This window comes from Mirounga leonina, unplaced genomic scaffold (genome assembly GCF_011800145.1).
Source record: "Mirounga leonina isolate KUSES-001 unplaced genomic scaffold, KU_Mleo_1.0 Mir_176, whole genome shotgun sequence".
NCBI lineage: Eukaryota > Metazoa > Chordata > Mammalia > Carnivora > Phocidae > Mirounga > Mirounga leonina.
Genome location: NW_023270454.1, coordinates 21,554,668 through 21,574,940, shown reverse-complemented (window position 1 = coordinate 21,574,940; position 20,273 = coordinate 21,554,668). Strand labels below are relative to the sequence as shown.

The 20,273-nt window shown below is 37.3% G+C and overlaps 1 protein-coding gene across 4 annotated transcripts in view; it reads left to right on the top strand.

Moving 5' to 3' along the window:
- KLHL2 (kelch like family member 2) overlaps window positions 1–20,273 on the top strand; it is a 102,435-nt gene that overhangs the window by 69,478 nt on the left and 12,684 nt on the right. For all 4 annotated transcript variants that reach the window (XM_035022766.1, XM_035022768.1, XM_035022765.1 and 1 more), the window contains 4 exons: window positions 7,829–7,938; window positions 12,405–12,521; window positions 14,191–14,340; window positions 19,614–19,731. In XM_035022766.1, the coding sequence (XP_034878657.1) occupies window positions 7,829–7,938; window positions 12,405–12,521; window positions 14,191–14,340; window positions 19,614–19,731 (495 nt within the window). The remainder of the gene's footprint in view (window positions 1–7,828; window positions 7,939–12,404; window positions 12,522–14,190; window positions 14,341–19,613; window positions 19,732–20,273) is intronic.

The following is a 20,273-nucleotide window of genomic DNA, read 5'->3' as shown; positions in this document are numbered from 1 at the left end:
TTGTAGGAAGAGGCAAGAGTGAGCTTTGGAAGGTGACAAATAAGCACATGCAGCAGGCCCAAATCTGTGGGCCAGGGAGAGACCACAAACTTCAGCTGTAGCACCACCTTTGAGAAAACAAAAGAGAGGCTGTGAGCACTCAGTTTGGTGTGTTGCAGGATGAAGACAAGCATACAAGCTTAAGATTTCTTCCACAAAAGGGAATAAGAAGCTTAGAGCAGGTGTGTCCATAGAAGGTCCAAGAAATCCTCAGAATCTCCAGCAGGGCTGAAGGCAGGTATTACTCCCCTGAAGATAGCAAAGACTAGAGGAGATGACGCTACGTCAGAGACAGAGACAGCAGCACACAACTCCAACAAACATGGAAAATCAAGGTAACATGACACCACCAAAAGATCACAGTAATCTTCCCATAACCAAACCCAAAAACTTTGAGATCTGTTATTTTCCTGATAACGAATTCAAATTAGCTGTTTTAAGAAAACTCAGTGAGCTTCATGAAAACACCAATAATTCAGTGATTTCAGGAAAACAATACATGAATAAAATGAGAAGTTTAACAAAGGGAAATCATAAAAAAAAGAACCAAACAAATTTTGGAGCTGAAGAATTCAGTGAATGAAATGAAAAATGCAGTGGAGACGGTCACACAGAAGAAAGAATCAGGAAGTTAAAACTATCCAGTCTGAGGAGAATAAGGAAAAAAATGAAAAGGAGTGAAGAAAAGCTGCATGATCTATGAAATTCCATTAGAAGGACCAAATGGTGAATTATTGGAGTTCTAGAAGAAGAAAGGGAGAAGGGGATAGAATGTTTATTTAAAGAAATAAGGGCTGGGGTGCCTGGGTGGCTCAGTCTGCTAAGCGCCTGCCTTTGGCTCAGGTTGTGATCTCAGGGTCCCAGGATCGAGCCCTGCATTAGGCTCCCTGCTCAGCGGGGAGTCTGCTTCTCCCTCAGCCCCTCCCCCTGCTTGTGCTCTCTCTCTCTCTCAAATAAATAAAATCTTTAAAAAAAAAAAAAAAAAGGAAAGAAGGGCTGAGAACTACCTAAATCTGGGTGAAGATTTGGATATCTAAGTTCATGAAGCTTTTATAGGTCACCAAACAAAATCAACTTAAAGAAATTTTCTGTATGACACATTATACTAAAATAGTCAAAAATCAAAGACAAAGAGATAACCTTTATTAAAAGCAACAAGGAAAAAAAAAAAGCTTGTAACTTATAAGGGAGCCCCCATAAGGCTATCGGGGATTTCTCAGCAGAAATCTTACAGGCTAGGAGAGTGGGATTCAAGGTGCTGAGAGGAAAAAAAAACAAAATTGCCAACCAAGAATACATTATTTAGCAAAGTTGTCTTTCAGAAATGGAAAGAGACTTTCCCAGACAAAAAAGCTAAGGGAATTCATCATCACTAGACCTGCCTTAGAAATGCTGACAAAAATGAAGTGAAAAGACTTGTTAATTATTAGTAACATGAAAACATATGAAAATATGCAAGACGTTGGTAAAGGCAAGTGTACAGTTGTATTAAGAATACTCTAGGGGCGCCTGAGTGGCTCAGTTGGTTAAGCATCTGACTCTTGGTTTGGGCTCAAGTCATGATCGCAAGGTCATGAGATTAAGCCCCATGTTGGGCTCCACAATCAGTGGGGAGTTTGCTTCCTCCTCCTCCCTTTCCCTCTGCCCCTCCCCTGCTCATACACATACTCTTGCATGCTCTTTCTCGCTCAAATAAATAAACAGAATAGAATAGAATATTCTAATAATGTAATATGGTGTTGTGTTAACTCTAGCATAAGATTAAATGACAAGAATATTAAAAATAACTATAGGGCGCCTGGGTGGCTCAGATGGTTAAGCGTCTGCCTTCGGCTCAGGTCATGATCTCAGGGTCCTGGGATCGAGTCCCGCATCGGGCTCCCTGCTCCTTGGGAGCCTGCTTCTCCCTCTGCCTCTCTGTCTCTCATGAATAAATAAATAAAAAAAAAATTAAAAAAAAAAAAAATAACTATAGCTACAATATGTTAGTGAATGCACAATATAAAAAGAGGTAAATTTTGACATCAAAAACCATAGAAAGGAACAAAGGAAATATAAAACAGCCAGAAAACAATAATATGGAATTAGTAAGGTCTTATTAATAAATACTCTAAATGTAAATGGATTGAATTCTCCAATCAAAAGGCACACAGTGGCAGGATGGATTAAAAAAACAAGACCCTACTATATGATGCCCGCCAGAGACTCACTTTAGCTTTAAGGACTCAGAGTGAAGGGATGGAAAAAGATATTCCATGCAAGGGGAAACCAGAAGAGAGCAAGTGTAGCTGTATTGATATCATACAAAATGGATGTTGAACCAAAAATGGTAAGTAGAGACAGAGAAGGTAATTACATAGTGACAAAAGGTTCAATTCATCAAGATGTAACAATTAAAAATACATATGACTCAACATTGGAGTATCTAAGTATATTAAGAAATACTAACAGACCAGGTATAATAAAATAGTAGTAGGAGACTTCAGTATCCATTTTCAACAACGGATAGATCGTTTAGACAGAATATCAATGAGGAAACATTGGACTTGAGCCATACTTTAGACCAAACAGACCTAACAGACATATAGAACATCCAACAATAGCAGAATACACATTCTTCTCAAGCACACACAAAATGTTCTCCAGGAGAGATCATATGATAAGTCACAACACAAGTCTTAGCAAATTTAAGATTAAAATCATACTGGTTATCTTTTCTGAGCACAGTGGTATGAAGCTAGAAATCAATAATAAGAGGAAACTAGGAAAATTCACAAATGTGAGGAAATTAAACAACATGCTGAACCACCAGTCCACCAGTGGGTCAAGGAAGAAATCAAAAGGGAAATAAAATATCTTGAAGCAAACAGAAGCACACCACACCAAAATCTATGGGATGCTGCAAAAGCAATTGTAAGAGGAAAGTTTACAGTGATAAAGGCCTGTTACGAAAAAAGATCCAAATAAGCAACCTAATTTTACACCTCAAGTCACTAGAAAAAGAACAAACTAAACCCCATGTTAGCAGAAGAAAGGAAATGACAAAAGTCAGAGTAGAAATAAATGAAATAGAGACCAGAAAAATAATAGAAAAGGTCAATAAAACTAAGAACTGGTTTTTTTGCGAAGGTAAAATTGCGAAACCTTTAGCTAGACTAAAAAACAGAGACTCAAGTAAATAAAACCAGAAATGAAAAAGGAGACATTACAGCTTATACCACAGAAATAGAAAGTATCATAAGAGACTAGTAAGAACACTTATATGCTAATATAACCAGAAGAAATGGATAAATTTCTAGAAACATGCAGTCTGCCAACACTGAATCATGAAGAAATAGAAAATCTGAACAGACCAATAGCAACTAAGGAGATGGAATCAGTAATCTAAAAGCTCCCCAAAAGAAAGCTCCAGGACCAAATAGCTTCACTGATGAATTCTATCAAACATTGAAAGAATTAACACTAATCCTCCAACTCTTCCAAAACATAGAAGAGGAGGGAATATTCCCAAACTCATTTTACAAGGCTAGGGTTAAAACTCTGATACCAAAGCCAGACAAGGACATTACAAGAAAATAAAATTATAGTCCAATATAGCTGAAGAATGTAGATGCAAAAATTCTTATCCAAATATTAGCAAACTGGATTCAGGAGTCCATAGAAGAATAATATACCATGATCAAGTGGGATTTATCCATAGGATTCAAGGATAGTTCAACATCTGTAAATCATTAAATGAAGTACAGTGCATGAATAGAAAGAAAGATAAATATTATGTGATCATCTCAGATGCTGAAAAAACATTTGTCAAAATATGGCATCCTTCTATGAGACAAACTCTCAACAAATTAGGTATACAAGGAACATACGTTAATATATTAAACCTTAATATAGTAAAGGTCATATATGACAAACTCATAGCTAACTTCATACTCAGCAGTGAAAAACTGAAAGGGTTTCTTTAAGATCAGGAACAAGACAAGGATGCCCACTCTCACTACTACTGTTCAACATATTACGGAAATCCTAGCTGAGCAATCAGGCAAGAGAAAGAAATAAAAGGCGTTCAATTGGAAAGGGAGAAGTAAAATTGTCTTCGCAGATGATATGATTTCATATATATAGAAAATCCTAAGATTCCACCAAAAAAACCTTAGAACTAATCAATAAATTCAGTAAACTTGCAGGATACAAAACTTGCAACTTGAGTTTCTATGCACTAACAATGAAATATCTGAAAAACAAAACAATCCCATTTATAATAGCATCAAAAACAATAACATACTTAGGAATAAATTTAACCAAGGAGGTAAACAATCTCTACATTGAAAACTACAAGACTTAGATGAAAGAAACTGAAAAAGATACAAATAAATGGAATATCCTGCATTCATGAATCAGAAGAATTAATATTGTTAAAATGCCCATACCAGACCAAATCCGTCTATAGATTCACTATAATCCCTATCAAGATTCCAATGGTATTGTTCAAATAGAAAAAAAAATACTACAAATTTTATGGAATCACGAATAGCCAAAGCAATCCTAAGAAGGAACAAAAATGAAGGCATTGCATTTCCTGATTTCAAACTATTTTGTAAAACTATAATAATCAAAAGAGGTGGTACTGGCATAAAAATTGACACATAGACCAATGCAACAGAATTGAAAGCCCATAAATAGTATGGTCAGTTAATCTCATGACAAAGGAGACAAGAATATACATTGGGGAAAAGATAGTGTCTTCAATAAATGGTGCTGGGAAAACTGGACAGTTACATGCAAAAGAGTGAAACTGGACCATTACATTATACCATACACAAAAGTAAACTCATAATGGATTCAAGACCTAAATGTAAGGCCTTTTAAACTCCTAAAAGAAAACATAAGTAATATTCTCTTTGACATCAGCTTTCACGTTTTTCTGGATATGTCCCCTTAGGCAAGGGAAACAAAAGCAAAAGTGAACTACTGGAACTACATCCAACTAAAAACTTTCACACAGTGAGAGAAACCATAAAACAAAAAAATGAAAAGGCAACCTATTGAATGGGAGAAGATATTGACAGATTATCCTATAAGGGGTTAATATCCAAAATATATAAGGAACTCATATAGTTCAACACCAAAAAAGCCCAAATAATCCGATTAAGAAATGGACAGAGGACCTGAATAGGCATTTTTCCAAAGAAGACATACAGGCAGCCAAGAGACACAGGAAAAGATGCTCAACATCACTAATCAGGGGAATGCAAATCAAAACCACAGTGAAATATCTCACACCAGTCACAATGGCTAGTATCAAAAAGACAAGAAATAAAAGACAAGTGTTAGCAAGGACGTGGAGAAAAGGTTTCTTGGGTGCACCATTGATGGGAATGTAAGTTGGTGCACATATGGAAAACAGTATGGAGGTTTCTCAAAAAGTTAAGGATAGAAATATTATATGATCCAGTAATTTTACTGCTGAGTATTTCCCTAAAAGAAACCCAAACCTCTAATTTGAAAAGGTATATACACCCTTACATTTACTGTGGCATTATTTACAATAGTCAAGATATGGAAGCAGCCCAAATACCTATTGATAGATGAATGGGTAAAGAACAAGTAGTGTATGTGTACAGTGAATGTTAGCCATAGAAAAGAATGAAATCTTGCCATTCACAACAACGTGGTGGACCTTTCTCAGAGAAAGACAAATACCATATGATTTCACTTACATAGAGAATCTAAAAAATGAAACAAGCACAGAAACCTGGAAAGTCTCTTAAATACAGAGAACAAACTGGTGGTTGTTGAGGTGGGGGAGGGGGAAGGGTGAAATAGTTGCAGGGGATTAAGAGGTACAGACTTGCATTTACAAAATAAATAAGTTGCAGGGGTGAAAAGTACAGATAAGGAATATAGTCAATAATATGATAACTGTATGATGACAGATGGTAACTACACTTACCTTGGTGTGCACTGCATAATGGATACAATTGTTGAGTCACTGTTATACACCTGAAACTAATATTAACAGTGTCAACTATACTTCAATAAAAAAATAAGAAATAGAAAAATGTATTCCAACAGAAAAAAAATTGTGTCAGCTGGATTTTTGTAAATCCAAATCATTTTATAATGATCCTAGAGCTGCTTATCATTTTTAAAGTCATTTTGTGATGAATCTTTTGTAAAGTGAATAGTTATGGGGTTTATGTAAATGCAGATTTTGAAGTGTTTCTGAAAAGATGGAAGCCAACTAATCCTTTCTGTGGTATGTTGAAACACATTTGAAATGAATCTTTATTTCATCTTAGAAAGCCTTTTTAAAAAAATTACTGTTAGAATATGATTACTTGTGTTCAGTCCTCCACCTCGTGTTGGCTCTGAGAGGAGGAGGTGGTCTTAGGCAGTGATGGACCCTCCCTCCATTTTACCTCCTTACCCTGTCGCTCGTAATGAGGCATCATATATCCTCTCACTCTGTGGGACACCAGAGCCATGCCCCTTCTCCTGAATGCCCAGTCTTGTTTGGTGGGAGACCGTGAGGACGCCAGGACTCAGGGTTCCTGGCTCAAAGGGCTTTTGCTGCCTGTTGGGTTTTAGTTTGCAGTCCTGTGTGCTTCCCTCTCTTATGGCCACGTCCCTAGTTGTCAATAAAATATTTCCTGACAAAAAAAAAAAAAAAAGAATATGATTACTTGCGAAGACCTTTAGAAAATACCTAGGTTGCCTGGCAAATTTTTACTTTAGAACTTAAGGATAACAATACAGTAAGAGCTAAGTTATTAAATCCTTACTCTCTACCATACACAGTTCTAGGTGCTTTATAAACTTTTAATTTGTTTAATCCTCACAGTGGTCTTATTAGGTAAGGTATTCTTATTATTCCCATTTTATAGATGAGGAAACCAAGGCTTTAGAGAAATGATATAATTCGCCCAAGGTTTTACAAGCTAGCATATGACAGCTGGGATTTAACTCTCTGTGTCTGACTCCAAAGCCCAAACACCACATTTCCTTGTGAACTCACACTTTATAAATGAGAGCTGGATTTGCAGGAAAGGTTATTGTGTAAATGATTAATTTTTAAAGTTGTAAAATCATTGATTATATGAACAGTTCCTCCCCCCCCCTTTGGAGGAGTGGGTATATTTGTGAAATCTTAGTTTTCTTAGTATTTCAAGAATTACTAGTTTTACCAGTTTCTGGAAAGGGGTTGAGGGTATATAATAGTATGCTTTGGTCCCAGATAAACTGCCACAGAATTCAGAGCTATCTATATTATAAATCAATTCTGTTTTTTTTTAAATGATAGTCATATGTTTAGACTGACGAGCATTTAAAATTTGTTTAAAGTTTTCAAATAAAGCAGGTTTCCCTCCTTATTCCATTATGTTTTGGAGTCCTCTAGTGTTTTACATAATACATTCAAGTGTGTGAATATATTAATACCATGTACTTTATCTGATTTATGTAATCAAAAGGTTTTACGGATTTAAATATTGATAGTCTTATTAGCATATAAGGAATACATGGTTAATGAAATACCACCGTGTGAAGCAGAAGAGATTCAGTTGAGTATATAAGGCAGTTTTCCTACCTGTGCCTCTACTTTGTTACTCAAGTGAGAGCACTTCCCCAGTTGAGATTGTTTGGGTTTTGTTAGCTCTTGCCTTGAGGAAATGCAGTTGTTTTTCTCATTATTAGGTTAGATTAAGAAAAACCTTTTCCTTTTGAAGCAGTTTGAAGATGGATAATGGAATGTTGGTGTTAATGGATTTTATTTTTAACCTCCAAACAGAGCAGCATTTTGCAGATGTTGTACTTAGTGAAGAATTTCTCAATCTCGGCATTGAACAAGTGTGCAGCTTAATCTCAAGTGACAAACTTACCATCTCCTCAGAAGAGAAGGTAATTAAATTGTTCTTTTCTGGTATATTGTGATGTAGTACTTTTCCTTTCTTTATTTCACTTTGTTTCGTAACTTTGTAATTCTGTATGTGTAGTGACAGCCAGTGATCTTTGATCTGGAAGTTATTAGAAACTTAACTAGTTAACTTGTTGATTGTGCAAATTACTGTTTCTTCACTCCATAGGAAGTTCCCTGAATTGCTAGACATTAGAGTTTTGTACTTGACCCCCACAGTAAGAACTGGCACATGTTAAACTGTTTGAAACTAGTCCTTTGGTGCTGGGTTTCTTCCCAAAGCTAGATGCCTATAAAAATTGTGATCTAAATGCAGTATTTCTCAAACCAAAGTAATTTTACTGTCCTGTGAGTTGGAAGAAGTTACCAGGGATAACAGAGTAGTAGCTTGTTCTAGACTGAACATTCTTTTTTTTCTTTTAAGATTTTATTTATTTGAGAGAGAGAGAGAGAGTGAGCATGAGAGCAGGGGGGAGGGGCAGAGAGAGATGGATAAGCAGACTCACTGCTGAGCAGGGAGCCCGACGTGGGACTCGATCCCAGGACTCTGGGACCATGACCTGAGCTGAAGGCAGACGCTTAAGCGACTGAGCCGTCCGGGCGCCCTACACTGAACATCCTTGACCATACTCTTCCTTTAAATTGATCTCCTGCCACTCATAGCCCACCCCTACCAGCACTTCCCTTCTCCCTTCCAAAGAGCAGCTGCTTTGTCTGGCTGTAGCCTCCCTCTCCACGTTTTGAGTTGCCTTTGTCAGCCACCTGCACCTTTTTTTTTTTTTATGATTTATTTATTTATTTGAGAGAGAGGGAGAGAAAATCTCAAGCAGACTATGTGCTGAGGATGAAGCCTGATGTGGGGCTTAATCTCACAACCCTGAGATCACGACCTGAGCTGAAATCAGGAGTCGTCTGCTTAACTGACTGAGCCACCTAGGCGCCCCCCCCACTTTCTCTTCTCTTAGTGGGTTGTATTCTTTGGGAATCAGGACACAAAAGCTTGTGAACACACTGAGTTTGGAGAAACTGAAACATTTTTCCTTTGTGTGCTTTGCATTTAAAGTTGTATGAAATTTAGCTTTATTCTCCAAAGATATCCGTCCTGCCTGGGCATAAAAAGGCACATTTACTATTATATTTACCATATGAAAAAAGTACGTGAGAAGTGGTTGTTAGATGTATAATCTTAGCACTTCAGAAATATAAAGAAGAGGAAGACATTACTAGTCATATTAAGAGACATGTATTGAGTGCCTGCTGAGTACCAGACACTGCCATAGCGTCACAGATACGGAAATATTAAGAAAACAGCAATCTTTACACCACAGACTAGAGGAACAACAAGTGGGTTAAATTAGTGATTATGGAATGCTGTAGAGGGTACTTAGGAGCATTTCGTCATTCCTGGGATGGGCATGGCAGTTCAGCCTGTCTCACATGTAGGATCCAAGTTCTAAAAATGAGTATGAGTTTGCTGGGGAAGTCTGGATGGGTGGGAATGGGAAGGGCATTCCAGGTAGAGGTAGAATACGTAAATGTAAAAAAAGGCGTTAAGGAATAATGGCATTACGTTGGTTCTGTATGGTTAGAGTTTAGAATATGTTTGGCAGAGTGGTAAGAGATAAGATGGGAAGATGACATAAAATATCTTCTCAGCCATATTAAAGAACCTTGACTTCATCCTAGTGATGAGGAGCCTTTAAAGGGTTTTAAGTGGTAGGACAATGTCATGATAATACCTATGTAATAGAAATATCATGAAAGCTGTTCTGATTTTCTACTGCTGCATAACAAGCCACCCCAAAGTGTAGTGACACAAAACAATAACCATTTTATTATACTCAAAATTCTGTGGGCAGAATTCATTCAGGGCATATTGGGACAGCTTATCTCTGCTCTGTAGTGTCTGGGGCTTCTGCTGGCTTGGCTTGAATGTCTGGAGATACCAGCATGATACCAGATGAGCCATACTGGAGCTTCAGTCCGTCTGCACATGGTATCTTATGTCTCCAGAATATCCACAGTGGCTCCTTCATTCACTTCTCTGGCTCCTGGGCTGGAGTTTGGTTGGTATCTCCTTCCACCTCTGTCCTCTTCCCCCTGGCCCTTCCCTGCCCTCCCTCTTTGTGGCTAGTTTAGGTTCCTCATAGCATGGTGATCTGAAGTAATCAGACTTCTTGCATGACATCTGTCTTCCCCCAAATGAGCATTTCAAGAGACCTGAGTGAAAACTGAAAGGCTTCTTTTTTTTCTTTTAAGATTTTATTTATTTATTTGACAGAGAGAGACACGGTGAGAGAGGGAACACAAGCAGGGGGAGTGGGAGAGGGAGAAGCAGGCTTCCCACCGAGCAGGGAGCCTGATGCGGGGCTCGATCCCAGGACCCTGGGATCATGACCTGAGCCGAAGGCAAACACTCAACAACTGAGCCACCCAGGTGCCCCAAAAGGCTTCTTATCACCCGGCTTTCAGAAGTCACGCAACACTGCTTCTGCTGCTTTTTTTTGGGGGGGGGGTTTACACAGGGCCAACTTAGATTCCCTACGGCAGGTTTACTATATAAAGTATGGATACTCAGAGATGTGGTTTATTACGGGACCATTTTGGAGGCCAGCTGTCACAGTGGTGTGTGCTGAATGAACCAAAAGTGGGGTATGGGTCAGATAGGAGGATGTTGAAGTCATACCATTGAGCAATAGGATCTGATGTAGGATGGTTGAAACAGGTGGAGAAGAGAGAGCAGAGGAGCAGAGGTGAGAAATAGTAGATAGAATTGACAGGATTCTTTTTATTGCTAGCACCCAACACATAGAGGTACTTGGTAGGTACCTGAATTAAAGAGGCATGTTAATTATAATGTAGATTATTTTTAGTTTCTTGCTCTATTCCTGCATCAGCAGAAGTTTTGTTTCCAATAATCCACTTACCTATCATCAAGCATTTTCTACAAGCCTTTAAGAATTACTGGGTCATCAGCTGGAAGGAAATTATATAGCCAAATATAGTCTTCCTATTAGCTTATTAGCTTTTTCATAGGTATATGTTATTAAGTTGTAATGCCCTTATTTCGTTTTTTAAGAAAATTAAAAAAATACTAGATTTTAATATATTCCATTGTGAGAAAAGAGAGTTCATCTATTCTGCAGACCCTTGATTTAGAAGTGTACGGTTAACATTTATTCATAAACCTAAAGAAAAAGCCAAAAATAGTTGTTTATAAGGGTATGCGATTTTCATTCTACAATATCAGTTTGCTTTATTATTTTGGGTGCTTTATTCCAAAGAGACTTGAGATTTAAATCTAGGTAAGTTAGAACCAAATTCAAATTAGGAAGGTTATCAACAGGGAATTAGATTATGTTTCATCAGATTATCACAGCTACCACTTAAGTTCAAGAAGATTAGATAATGTATTTGGTGAAATGCTTAGTAAATACCAAAAGAAAAATACTTAATACATAAAAGTACTGAAGGTACTTACTAAATTAAAAGTAGAACTACCATATGATCCAGCAATTCCACTTCTGGTTATATCCAAAGGAAATGAAAGCAGAATCTTGAAGAGACATCTGCACTCCCATGTGCATTGGTTTATTGCAATATTATTCACAAGAGCCAAAATATAGAAACAACCTAGTGTCCATCAGTGGATGAATGGATAAAGAAGATCTCTCTCTCTCTCTCTCTCTCTCTCTCTCTCACACACACACACACACACACACTGGAATATTACTCAACCACGAGAAAGGAGGAAATACTGCCATTTGTGACAACATGTGTGGACCTTGAGGGCATTACGCTAAGTGAAATAAGTCAGAAAAAAACAAATGCTGTATAATATCACTTATATATGGAATCTAAATAAACTGAACTCATAGAAACAAAGTACAGTGGTGGTTACATGGGGTTGGGGATGGGAGAAATGAGGAGATGTTGGTGAAAGGGTACAAAGTTCTGGTTATAAGATGAGTAAGTCCTGGGGAATGTATTATAGTTGGTGATTATAGTTAACAAATATAATGGTGATTATAGTTAACAAACTGTATTATATATTTGAAAGTGGCTAAGAGAGTAGATCTTAAATGTTCTTACCACAAAGAAGAAGTAATTATGTGACACGATGAAGGTATTAGCTAAAACTATGATGTCATCATTTTGCAGTGTATAAATATATCAAATGAACATCTTAAACTTACACAATGTTATCCGTCAATTATATTTCAGTGAAGCTGGAAAAAAATAAAGTACTTACAAATACCAAATTAAAAGAGATAGACTGAACAGCTTTTTAAGTACAGCACAGGTCAGGATTTTGAAAAATTTGAGCTATGTATTAAACTTGGATGTCTTAGCAAGAACAGTGAATAAAATGTAATCTCTTCATACTTCATTCAGGTGCCGTGGTACATAACTCACTCCTTATTTTTCTTTCCCCCATATATTCTGCAAGGTATTTGAAGCAGTAATAGCTTGGGTAAACCACGACAAGGATGTAAGGCAAGAATTTATGGCTCGGCTGATGGAACACGTGCGGTTACCTTTGCTTCCTCGGGAATATTTAGTTCAGGTAAAAGCATATGCAAAACACATGAATACACATAGCACTTCGTCACTGGTGGCACTTTGTCACTGGGCTGACAGCATGTAGGTGCCTGTTACACGGTGGTAAGACCTGCAGAATACAGATCCACGGGGCACAGGACAGAGGACGTAAAGGCACCTGCAGTCCTTGGCAGCTGCTCCTTCTTCGACCACTCCCCATTCTTAGAAATTTGCTTCCCCTGATTTTTGATGTGGGCAAGCAAACGCTAGAGCTTATCCAGGCAGGATTTGTGGTCATTTACAAGTAAATAAATGCACCTGTGCCTCTGTGTCCCTGCTCTGCATCTTCTTAGCTTTTCTTTTGATAGCTTCTGATTGCTCTGCAGAAATGGAATTTTGACATTTGACCCAAATAGTATTTAATTCTACTTCACAGTTTTACAGTGGCATGCCTTTGGTTTCTAATCTGAGGAAAACCGGGGTATTTGAAATAAGTAGAAATAAATGGATTTTAGCAGTCTGTGAACAATTTTGAATTTATTTTTTTATTATTAGCATCCTACTAGGAACATTTCAACATTTTTTTTTTTTTAAAGATTTTATTTATTTATTTGAGACAGAGAGAATGAGAGACAGAGAGCATGAGAGGGAGGAGGGTCAGAGGGAGAAGCAGACTCCCTGCCGAGCAGGGAGCCCGATGCGGGACTCGATCCCGGGACTCCAGGATCATGACCTGAGCCGAAGGCAATCGCTTAGCCAACTGAGCCACCCAGGCGCCCTCAACATTTTTATAATTGAAACCATTTAAGGAAACATTCTTTATTAAGAGATTCAATCTGAGCATTTTAGGATTTCTTTTTTTTTCTTTAAAGATTTTATTTATTTATTTGAGAGAGAATAAGAGAGAGAGAGCACATGAGAGGGGGGAGGGTCAGAGGCAGAAGCAGGCTCCCTGCCGAGCAGGGAGCCCGATGCGGGACTCGATCCCGGGACTCCAGGATCATGACCTGAGCCGAAGGCAGTCGCTCAACCAACTGAGCCACCCAGGCGCCCCATTTTAGGATTTCTTGAAGCCTCATTATTTGTTGTGATCACGTAATCATTGGCACTCCACTGTTAAGAAAATGAACAGAAAAATCTGTCCTGCATTTGAGGTCAGGAATAGCAGGGACAAGATTTATTTGTGGTGTAGGCATGTTGGTATAGGTATTTTGAATCCCTTTTTTGGATATTTTATTTGCCTTTTTGTGCTTGAAAAATGTCTTTAATTTATTAGTGTCGCCTACTCCACCCGAAGAACTCATTATCTAAATTTTTTTCTTACTCTTTGGCTTGACATTTAAAGATAAGAAATAGATGAATATACCCAGGAAAAAAAAAAGAGAGAGAGATAGGTGAATATAGTATTATCTAAAGATTATTTTATAGCTGATGTTGAGGTATATAATTTTGATTGCAGTTCTTCTCTTTATTACTTACATATGTTTTTCTCTGCAGACCAGATACTTGAGAATTTTTTTGGCTTCATTTATTTTTCTCTTAGTGATATTCATAAACTTTCCTTTTGAAGGAAAAGCCTGAACCAGAGAGGATAGTTATTACTTTTTTCCCTCTTCTTTACTTCTGTTTCTTTGCCAGTTTTATCATGAAATAAGTTGTCCCCGTCATGGAGTATGTCTTATTTCTTCTTACAGAGGGTCGAAGAGGAAGCATTGGTCAAGAATAGCAGTGCTTGCAAAGATTACCTCATTGAAGCTATGAAGTATCATTTGCTGCCAACAGAACAGCGTATATTAATGAAGAGTGTTCGGACCCGACTGAGGACACCTATGAACCTTCCCAAAGTAGGATCTATTGTTCACACTTGTTATTACTTCATCTGAAAGGCCCATAGTGAGGCTGTTAATATTTTTACCCACCTGAATTTCCATGTGCCTGAGAATTCATTGTAGTGTATATAATTCAACTTCTCTTTTGGGTTTGTGTGTAGAGGGTGGGGATTGTTTGGTTCATTTAATCTTTATAAACCACATGATGTTCACTGTTCTGGAACAGAAAGCAACTGATTTTTGTCCCTTCAGAGTTTTATTAGCTTTAGTTATAGTGGAAAGGAAAATCAGAGTAGGTAGAAAGATTTGTCTGTAAGCTATGTGTTTAGGTAATAACTGAAAACCAAGCAGTTTCACAGAATTACATATTAGAGTTAAGGCTGATAAACAGCTTGTTCGGTTCATTTCCTTCATCTTCCCTGTTGTATACTGTCTGACAGTTCATTCATGCATCATCTGTAGCCATTTCATTATGTCTCCCCTCTGTTGTCCCAGATCACCAGTGTTCACATTTCCCTTGTGTGAGAGTTCATATTCTACCTTTATCTTTTTAGTTGAGCCATTTATGTTTTACTGATTTAATTTTCCTTACAGAATAACCCCGCATTTCTGTCTCTGCAATTTCTTTTGCCTTTTTCCATCTTCACGGTACTAGAAAAACAGCACTTTATGCGTCATTTTGTGTATGGTCTAATCAGAATGATCCATAATATAATGCTTTTATTTATGTATTTATTTTTAGCTCTTGTATGTGTGGGGGGCAATGATGGATTAAGAAATAAGAATTAATCTGTTACCCATTGTTTTCTTACGTCATCTTTAGTTACCACTCTGTCCTTTCCATGAAATTATGTCTTTTAAATTCTTTCACTTAATGCTTTTACTTAGTGGTTTTTCAAGTTTTATTTTTGGAATGTACATTTTTAATTTCTTCAAATCTATATTGGTATTGTTTTTCTGTTCTGCCCAGTGTTAATACCAGTTCTCAATTTAGAACCAACTGTGTATTTTGCAAGTATGCTATTTACTCCTTTTTCTAGATCATTAGTAAATATTTTAATTTAGAATGGACCTCAGCACTCTTCCTGGTGACACCCTGCTAGAAATACCCACTCACTGACATAGTCCATTCGTAGAAAATTTCAGTCCATAGGATTATGTTTATTATCTAAGCCAAAAATAAGTAATTTGGCCTATAACATCCAGTGAGAGTCAGGATCAAATAGATTCAAATTTGGCATGACTTTTTTTTTTTTAACATCCCTTTGCGTGTTACTCATCATTTTGTTGTCTCCTAGAGGTTTGGATGCTTTTCTCAAAATATTCTAAATTTTTACTCAGAATTATTATCACGTAGAAGGTATTTACAAGGCATTCACTTCCTACCCTGTTTTGAAAATTGGTATTTGCCGTTTTTAAATTTTCTGATCTCTCCTCAGTTCTCCAAGATTTTTCAAAAATAATTGTAAGTGGCTCAGTAAGTACATTAGCTAGTTCCCTTAACACTTTAGTATGCATGCCATCTGGGTCTGCTGATTTTATAAATGTTTACATTTTCCAAATACCCTTTTACCTGCTTTTATAAATAGCCATCTTTATAAGTCTACATCACTTCATATTTGTCCATATTATTTGGTGTCAGTTTTTGTTCTTAAAAAAAAAAAAGATTTATAAAGTGTTCATGGTCTTAGCCCATTTAAATTACCATTTCTTTTTATGCTAGTTTTTTTCAGCATCCTTCTAAGTAGTTTATTTTATCTTTAACACTTTTTTAAACATTCCATATTTGTAAAAGTTCTCTTTTTGTGTATTCCTTCTTCTGGCATCTTTAGTTTTTCTGTCTTTAATATGCTGCTATGACCTTTAGAGTGAAAACTCTTTTCCAATTTCTGGAATAAACATGTCACTTTTGGAAGCTTTCTGGAGTTCTTGGTAAAGTCCTATCAAGTATTTTATCTTCTCTTTTATAGAGTTGTGATCATCTGTTCAGTTATGTTGTTTCTCGGCTTTTCTGGTTGTGGCTTTGGAGTGGCCCTTCCAACTCTATGTATACTTTTGGATTTCTCAATTTTTTGGCTTTTATTTTGTGGTGGGCATACTATCCAAGAAGGTTCTCATTCATTCTGCTCTCTCAGGTGGCTAGGGAGGAGGAGTAGCAGACTTGGCAGATGGCAGGGAACTCCACTGTTGCTTTGGCTTTGCATTCGCATGAGCCCTTCTCAGAATTTATTTATCTGCACATATTTTTGAAAAGATGCTTGTATCGGATGCTCTTTCAGCAACACTGTCATGTTAGAATGGTTATATTCAACATTAATTCTGAGTAGGTAGGTAAGAATGAAGCAAAGATTAATTTCTCATGCTTACGTATTTCAAAATAATGATGTATTTTATCATAGTAATAAGTCAAATCAGACAAAATGTGGTCGTAGTGCTAAGGAAACTTGTGTAATATTTAGTAATATTTCTACCATGACAGTGACTTAGTACTTTTTATATTAGGCTCTGATTCTGTGGACTCATACAGATTAGCATGAATGATTCTTTTTATATCTCAGACATTAGTTTTGCATCTTCAATAAACAATATTGGGATTGTGTTAGGCACTCTTGGATTTGGACATCGTAATGAGAAACTATGTTTGCTACTGTACTTTGTTGCTTTTTCACTTTGGAATCTGTATTTTTACAAGCGTTATCATATTATTTCTGTGTATGTATTTTTCTCTATTCAGGATATCTTTTGAAATTTCCAATTGGAAAATTAATGAAACTTGATTTTTCAGGAGGCATTTTGTAACTAATATTTAATAGGTGAAGAAAATGAAAAAATAAAGTTTAATCTACATTTTAGGATGGTCGCTTGAATATGTTTAACTCCCTACTCCTTGCCTTCCTTAAATATTATGTCACATTTAACTTTTCCATACAAAAAAATGTTCCCAGTTTTCTATTCCTTTACATTAGCATAATTAGTTTGGTGTTTCTCCAATGAGATCAGATGCCTTTTACAAATAACTGGGGTGTCAGGTCATGATCAACTCTTTTGATGGTTAGCAACGTGGTTTTTTTTTTTTTTTAAGATTTTATTTATTTATTTGACAGAGAGAGAGAGATAGCGAGAGCAGGAACACAAGCAGGGGGAGTGGGAGAGCGAGAAGCAGGCTTCCTGCCGAGCAGGGAGCCCGATGTGGGACTTGATCCCAGGACCCTGGGATCATGACCTGAGCTGAAGGCAGACGCTTAACGACTGAGCCACCCAGGCGCCCAGCAACGTGGTTTTTGATGCAGTCTCTTGATCTCATACAAATATCCCTGCTCTCTTGTGTTCCCATTATCCATTCTTTGTCCCTGTTCTGTGATACCTGGAGTCACGAATCCTCAACTCATTCTACTGTTCTTGGTTGAGTGCAGGACAGATAATACTGCTGCTCTCTGTATTCAGTAGTGTACTCTCCCTTCCATCCTCACTGTGATGTGTAGAAGGGAGCTACTGCACCGAAAACACGAGGTTCAAAGCTTGAGAATCACGAAATCTAGCAAATCAGTATTGTTTCTCAAGGACTTTTTGAAAAGCATGCCCTTCAGAGATTTGTTCTTCAAGTGACCTTCAGAGATGTTAACCAAGCCTCTCTTAACTACTGCCTAACTGCGAGGCAGTGTTTAGAAGTTTAAATGCTGATCGATCTTACATAAATAGCTGGATATGAGATTGATCTTTCTGTCTGTTCTACCTCTGTGATTTTACAACCTTGCCTTTCTTCTCCCCCCACCCACTTTTTTCCCCTTGGGTAAAAGCGGGGAGAATATTGCAGATTTTCTTAATTCTTCCTTTTACTTATTTGCATCAGCATCAGAAGAATGACACATCTGAAAAAAAATCATATAATTGGTCTATGCTCAGTCTTCTTTTTTAAGGCCTTTAAAATTTCTTCTATTCTCCAATTAATACATTGCTAAAAGAGGCTTCTTTTTGGAAACTTGGGATCTACTCTGATTCAGGAATCTTGTTTTCTCTGTACCCATATTTCTGTAGTTCTAAGTACAGGTAGGTCATTGCTTCATTAAGGTTACAAACCTCCCCTTTTTGTGTGTATGAGTCATTCCATTTTCTTTTGCTTTGATTTTTTATTTCCTTTGAACATCTGTTTTCTCCTATCATCACATCATCTTTCCCCCCGGGTCCTTGCCATTCTTTAAAGTTTTCCATGTGTGATATCATTAACTTTTATGTTCTTCCGATTTGATGGCTGTGTTTTCAGTGTTGCCAAAGAGTGCCCCTTTGTACTCAGTAAAAGACAAACCCAGTGACAGCTAAATTCCATCTGTTTCTCAAGGTTCCACCCCCTCCAGGAAGCTTTCACTGAACTATGGCAACATTCCATTTTTTGATCAGCATTAGTGATTAATGTCTATACTAATCATACACCTTTTTGGTCATACATAATTGTATATTGTTCTTGAATTACTTCATGGGTCTTGTCTCCTTAGTGAGATCTATGAGCTCTTGGGAGGTAGAGACCATGTCTTATATTTCTTATGTGTATGACACCCAGCACAGTTCTGGACAAATATAGATGATAGGCACTGAGTAAATAGTTGGATTGAGTTGAATTGAAGAAATTGGTAGACCTTGTTTATTCTTAGCGCTAGCCTATTGTACCTTCATTCATTAGGATTTCTAGTATCTCCATTATCTGTCCTTTAGGGTGGTTTATTTGTGTGGCATCAAGGGAGGTCTCTACTTGAGATCTAGGAATGTGTGCTCTCTTGTGAACTCCAATTCAACTACTCCCCCTTTTTCAATAGTTTTTTTTTTTTAACCCCTTTTTTCATGTTTCTTTTAATACCTTACTGCCCTTTTCATTTCACCTACCCACTCACATAAATTTCACTTCTGTCTGTTCTCCTGGATTGTGGAGACCTAATCCCTGGTCGTTACGAAGCCAGGGTCTAGTTTATAGCAAGCCCTCTGACCTCTTGCAGCCTTGCCAGTGCTACTGCCTGCTGTTTTTGGCTTTAATACTGCTTTTGCTTGAAGGATCAGAAACATATTCTAGTTTCTGAAATCCTTATTTTTGACTAAATGTGCTAGATAATAGAACTGTAGTTCTAACATGTGCCCCCTCTGTTGATGTTTATTAAGTGTTGATTAGGTGGTTGTTTTTCCCCAGCTCACCCTACCATCTTCATCCTAACACTCTTCTCATCAGTGTCTTTGTAAGACATTTTAAATCCCTCCATATGCAATAGTTGTTTATTCAAGTGCTTACATTTCTGCCCTTCCAGTTGATGGTGGTCGTTGGGGGCCAGGCACCAAAGGCTATCCGAAGTGTGGAATGCTATGACTTTAAAGAAGAGCGATGGCACCAAGTAGCAGAATTACCTTCCAGGAGATGTAGGGCAGGTAAGCATGATGCATTCTGGTCATTTCTGTGCTGCTGGGTCATTGGGAGCTTCCCTCTCAGGTCTTATTTTATTAATTAGAAGAATCTTTATTAGAAAAGCTTTGATTAAAATAGATGTGTCATTAATGCCCCAAGATATTGTTGCAGATTAAAATAGATGTGTTATTAATGCCCCAAGATATTGTTGCAGATAGCCACTCAGTCTTCACCTTTACATACCTTTCTGATTCTCTAGTATAAGGTGGCATAGCTAGCAATTTGCTGGATATTTTCCTGGTTACCTTTAATGAAGTATTGAAAAATAATTCTTTAGGTTGGGACCCTTTGTTCTAAGATATTCCTGACTTTGCTATAATCCACAGTTAGTTGCCTTCTTCCAGGCATGCATTTTATAAACATTTGTTGAAATAGACCTTATTTAGCCAAAACTGCAAGCAGAAAGGCAGTTGTAAACCCTAAGCGTCCTTCCTGGGACTCAAACTTGGGTCCATAATTCATAGCTCCCATAGAAAAATAGAAGGTAGTACTTTAGCAGTATATC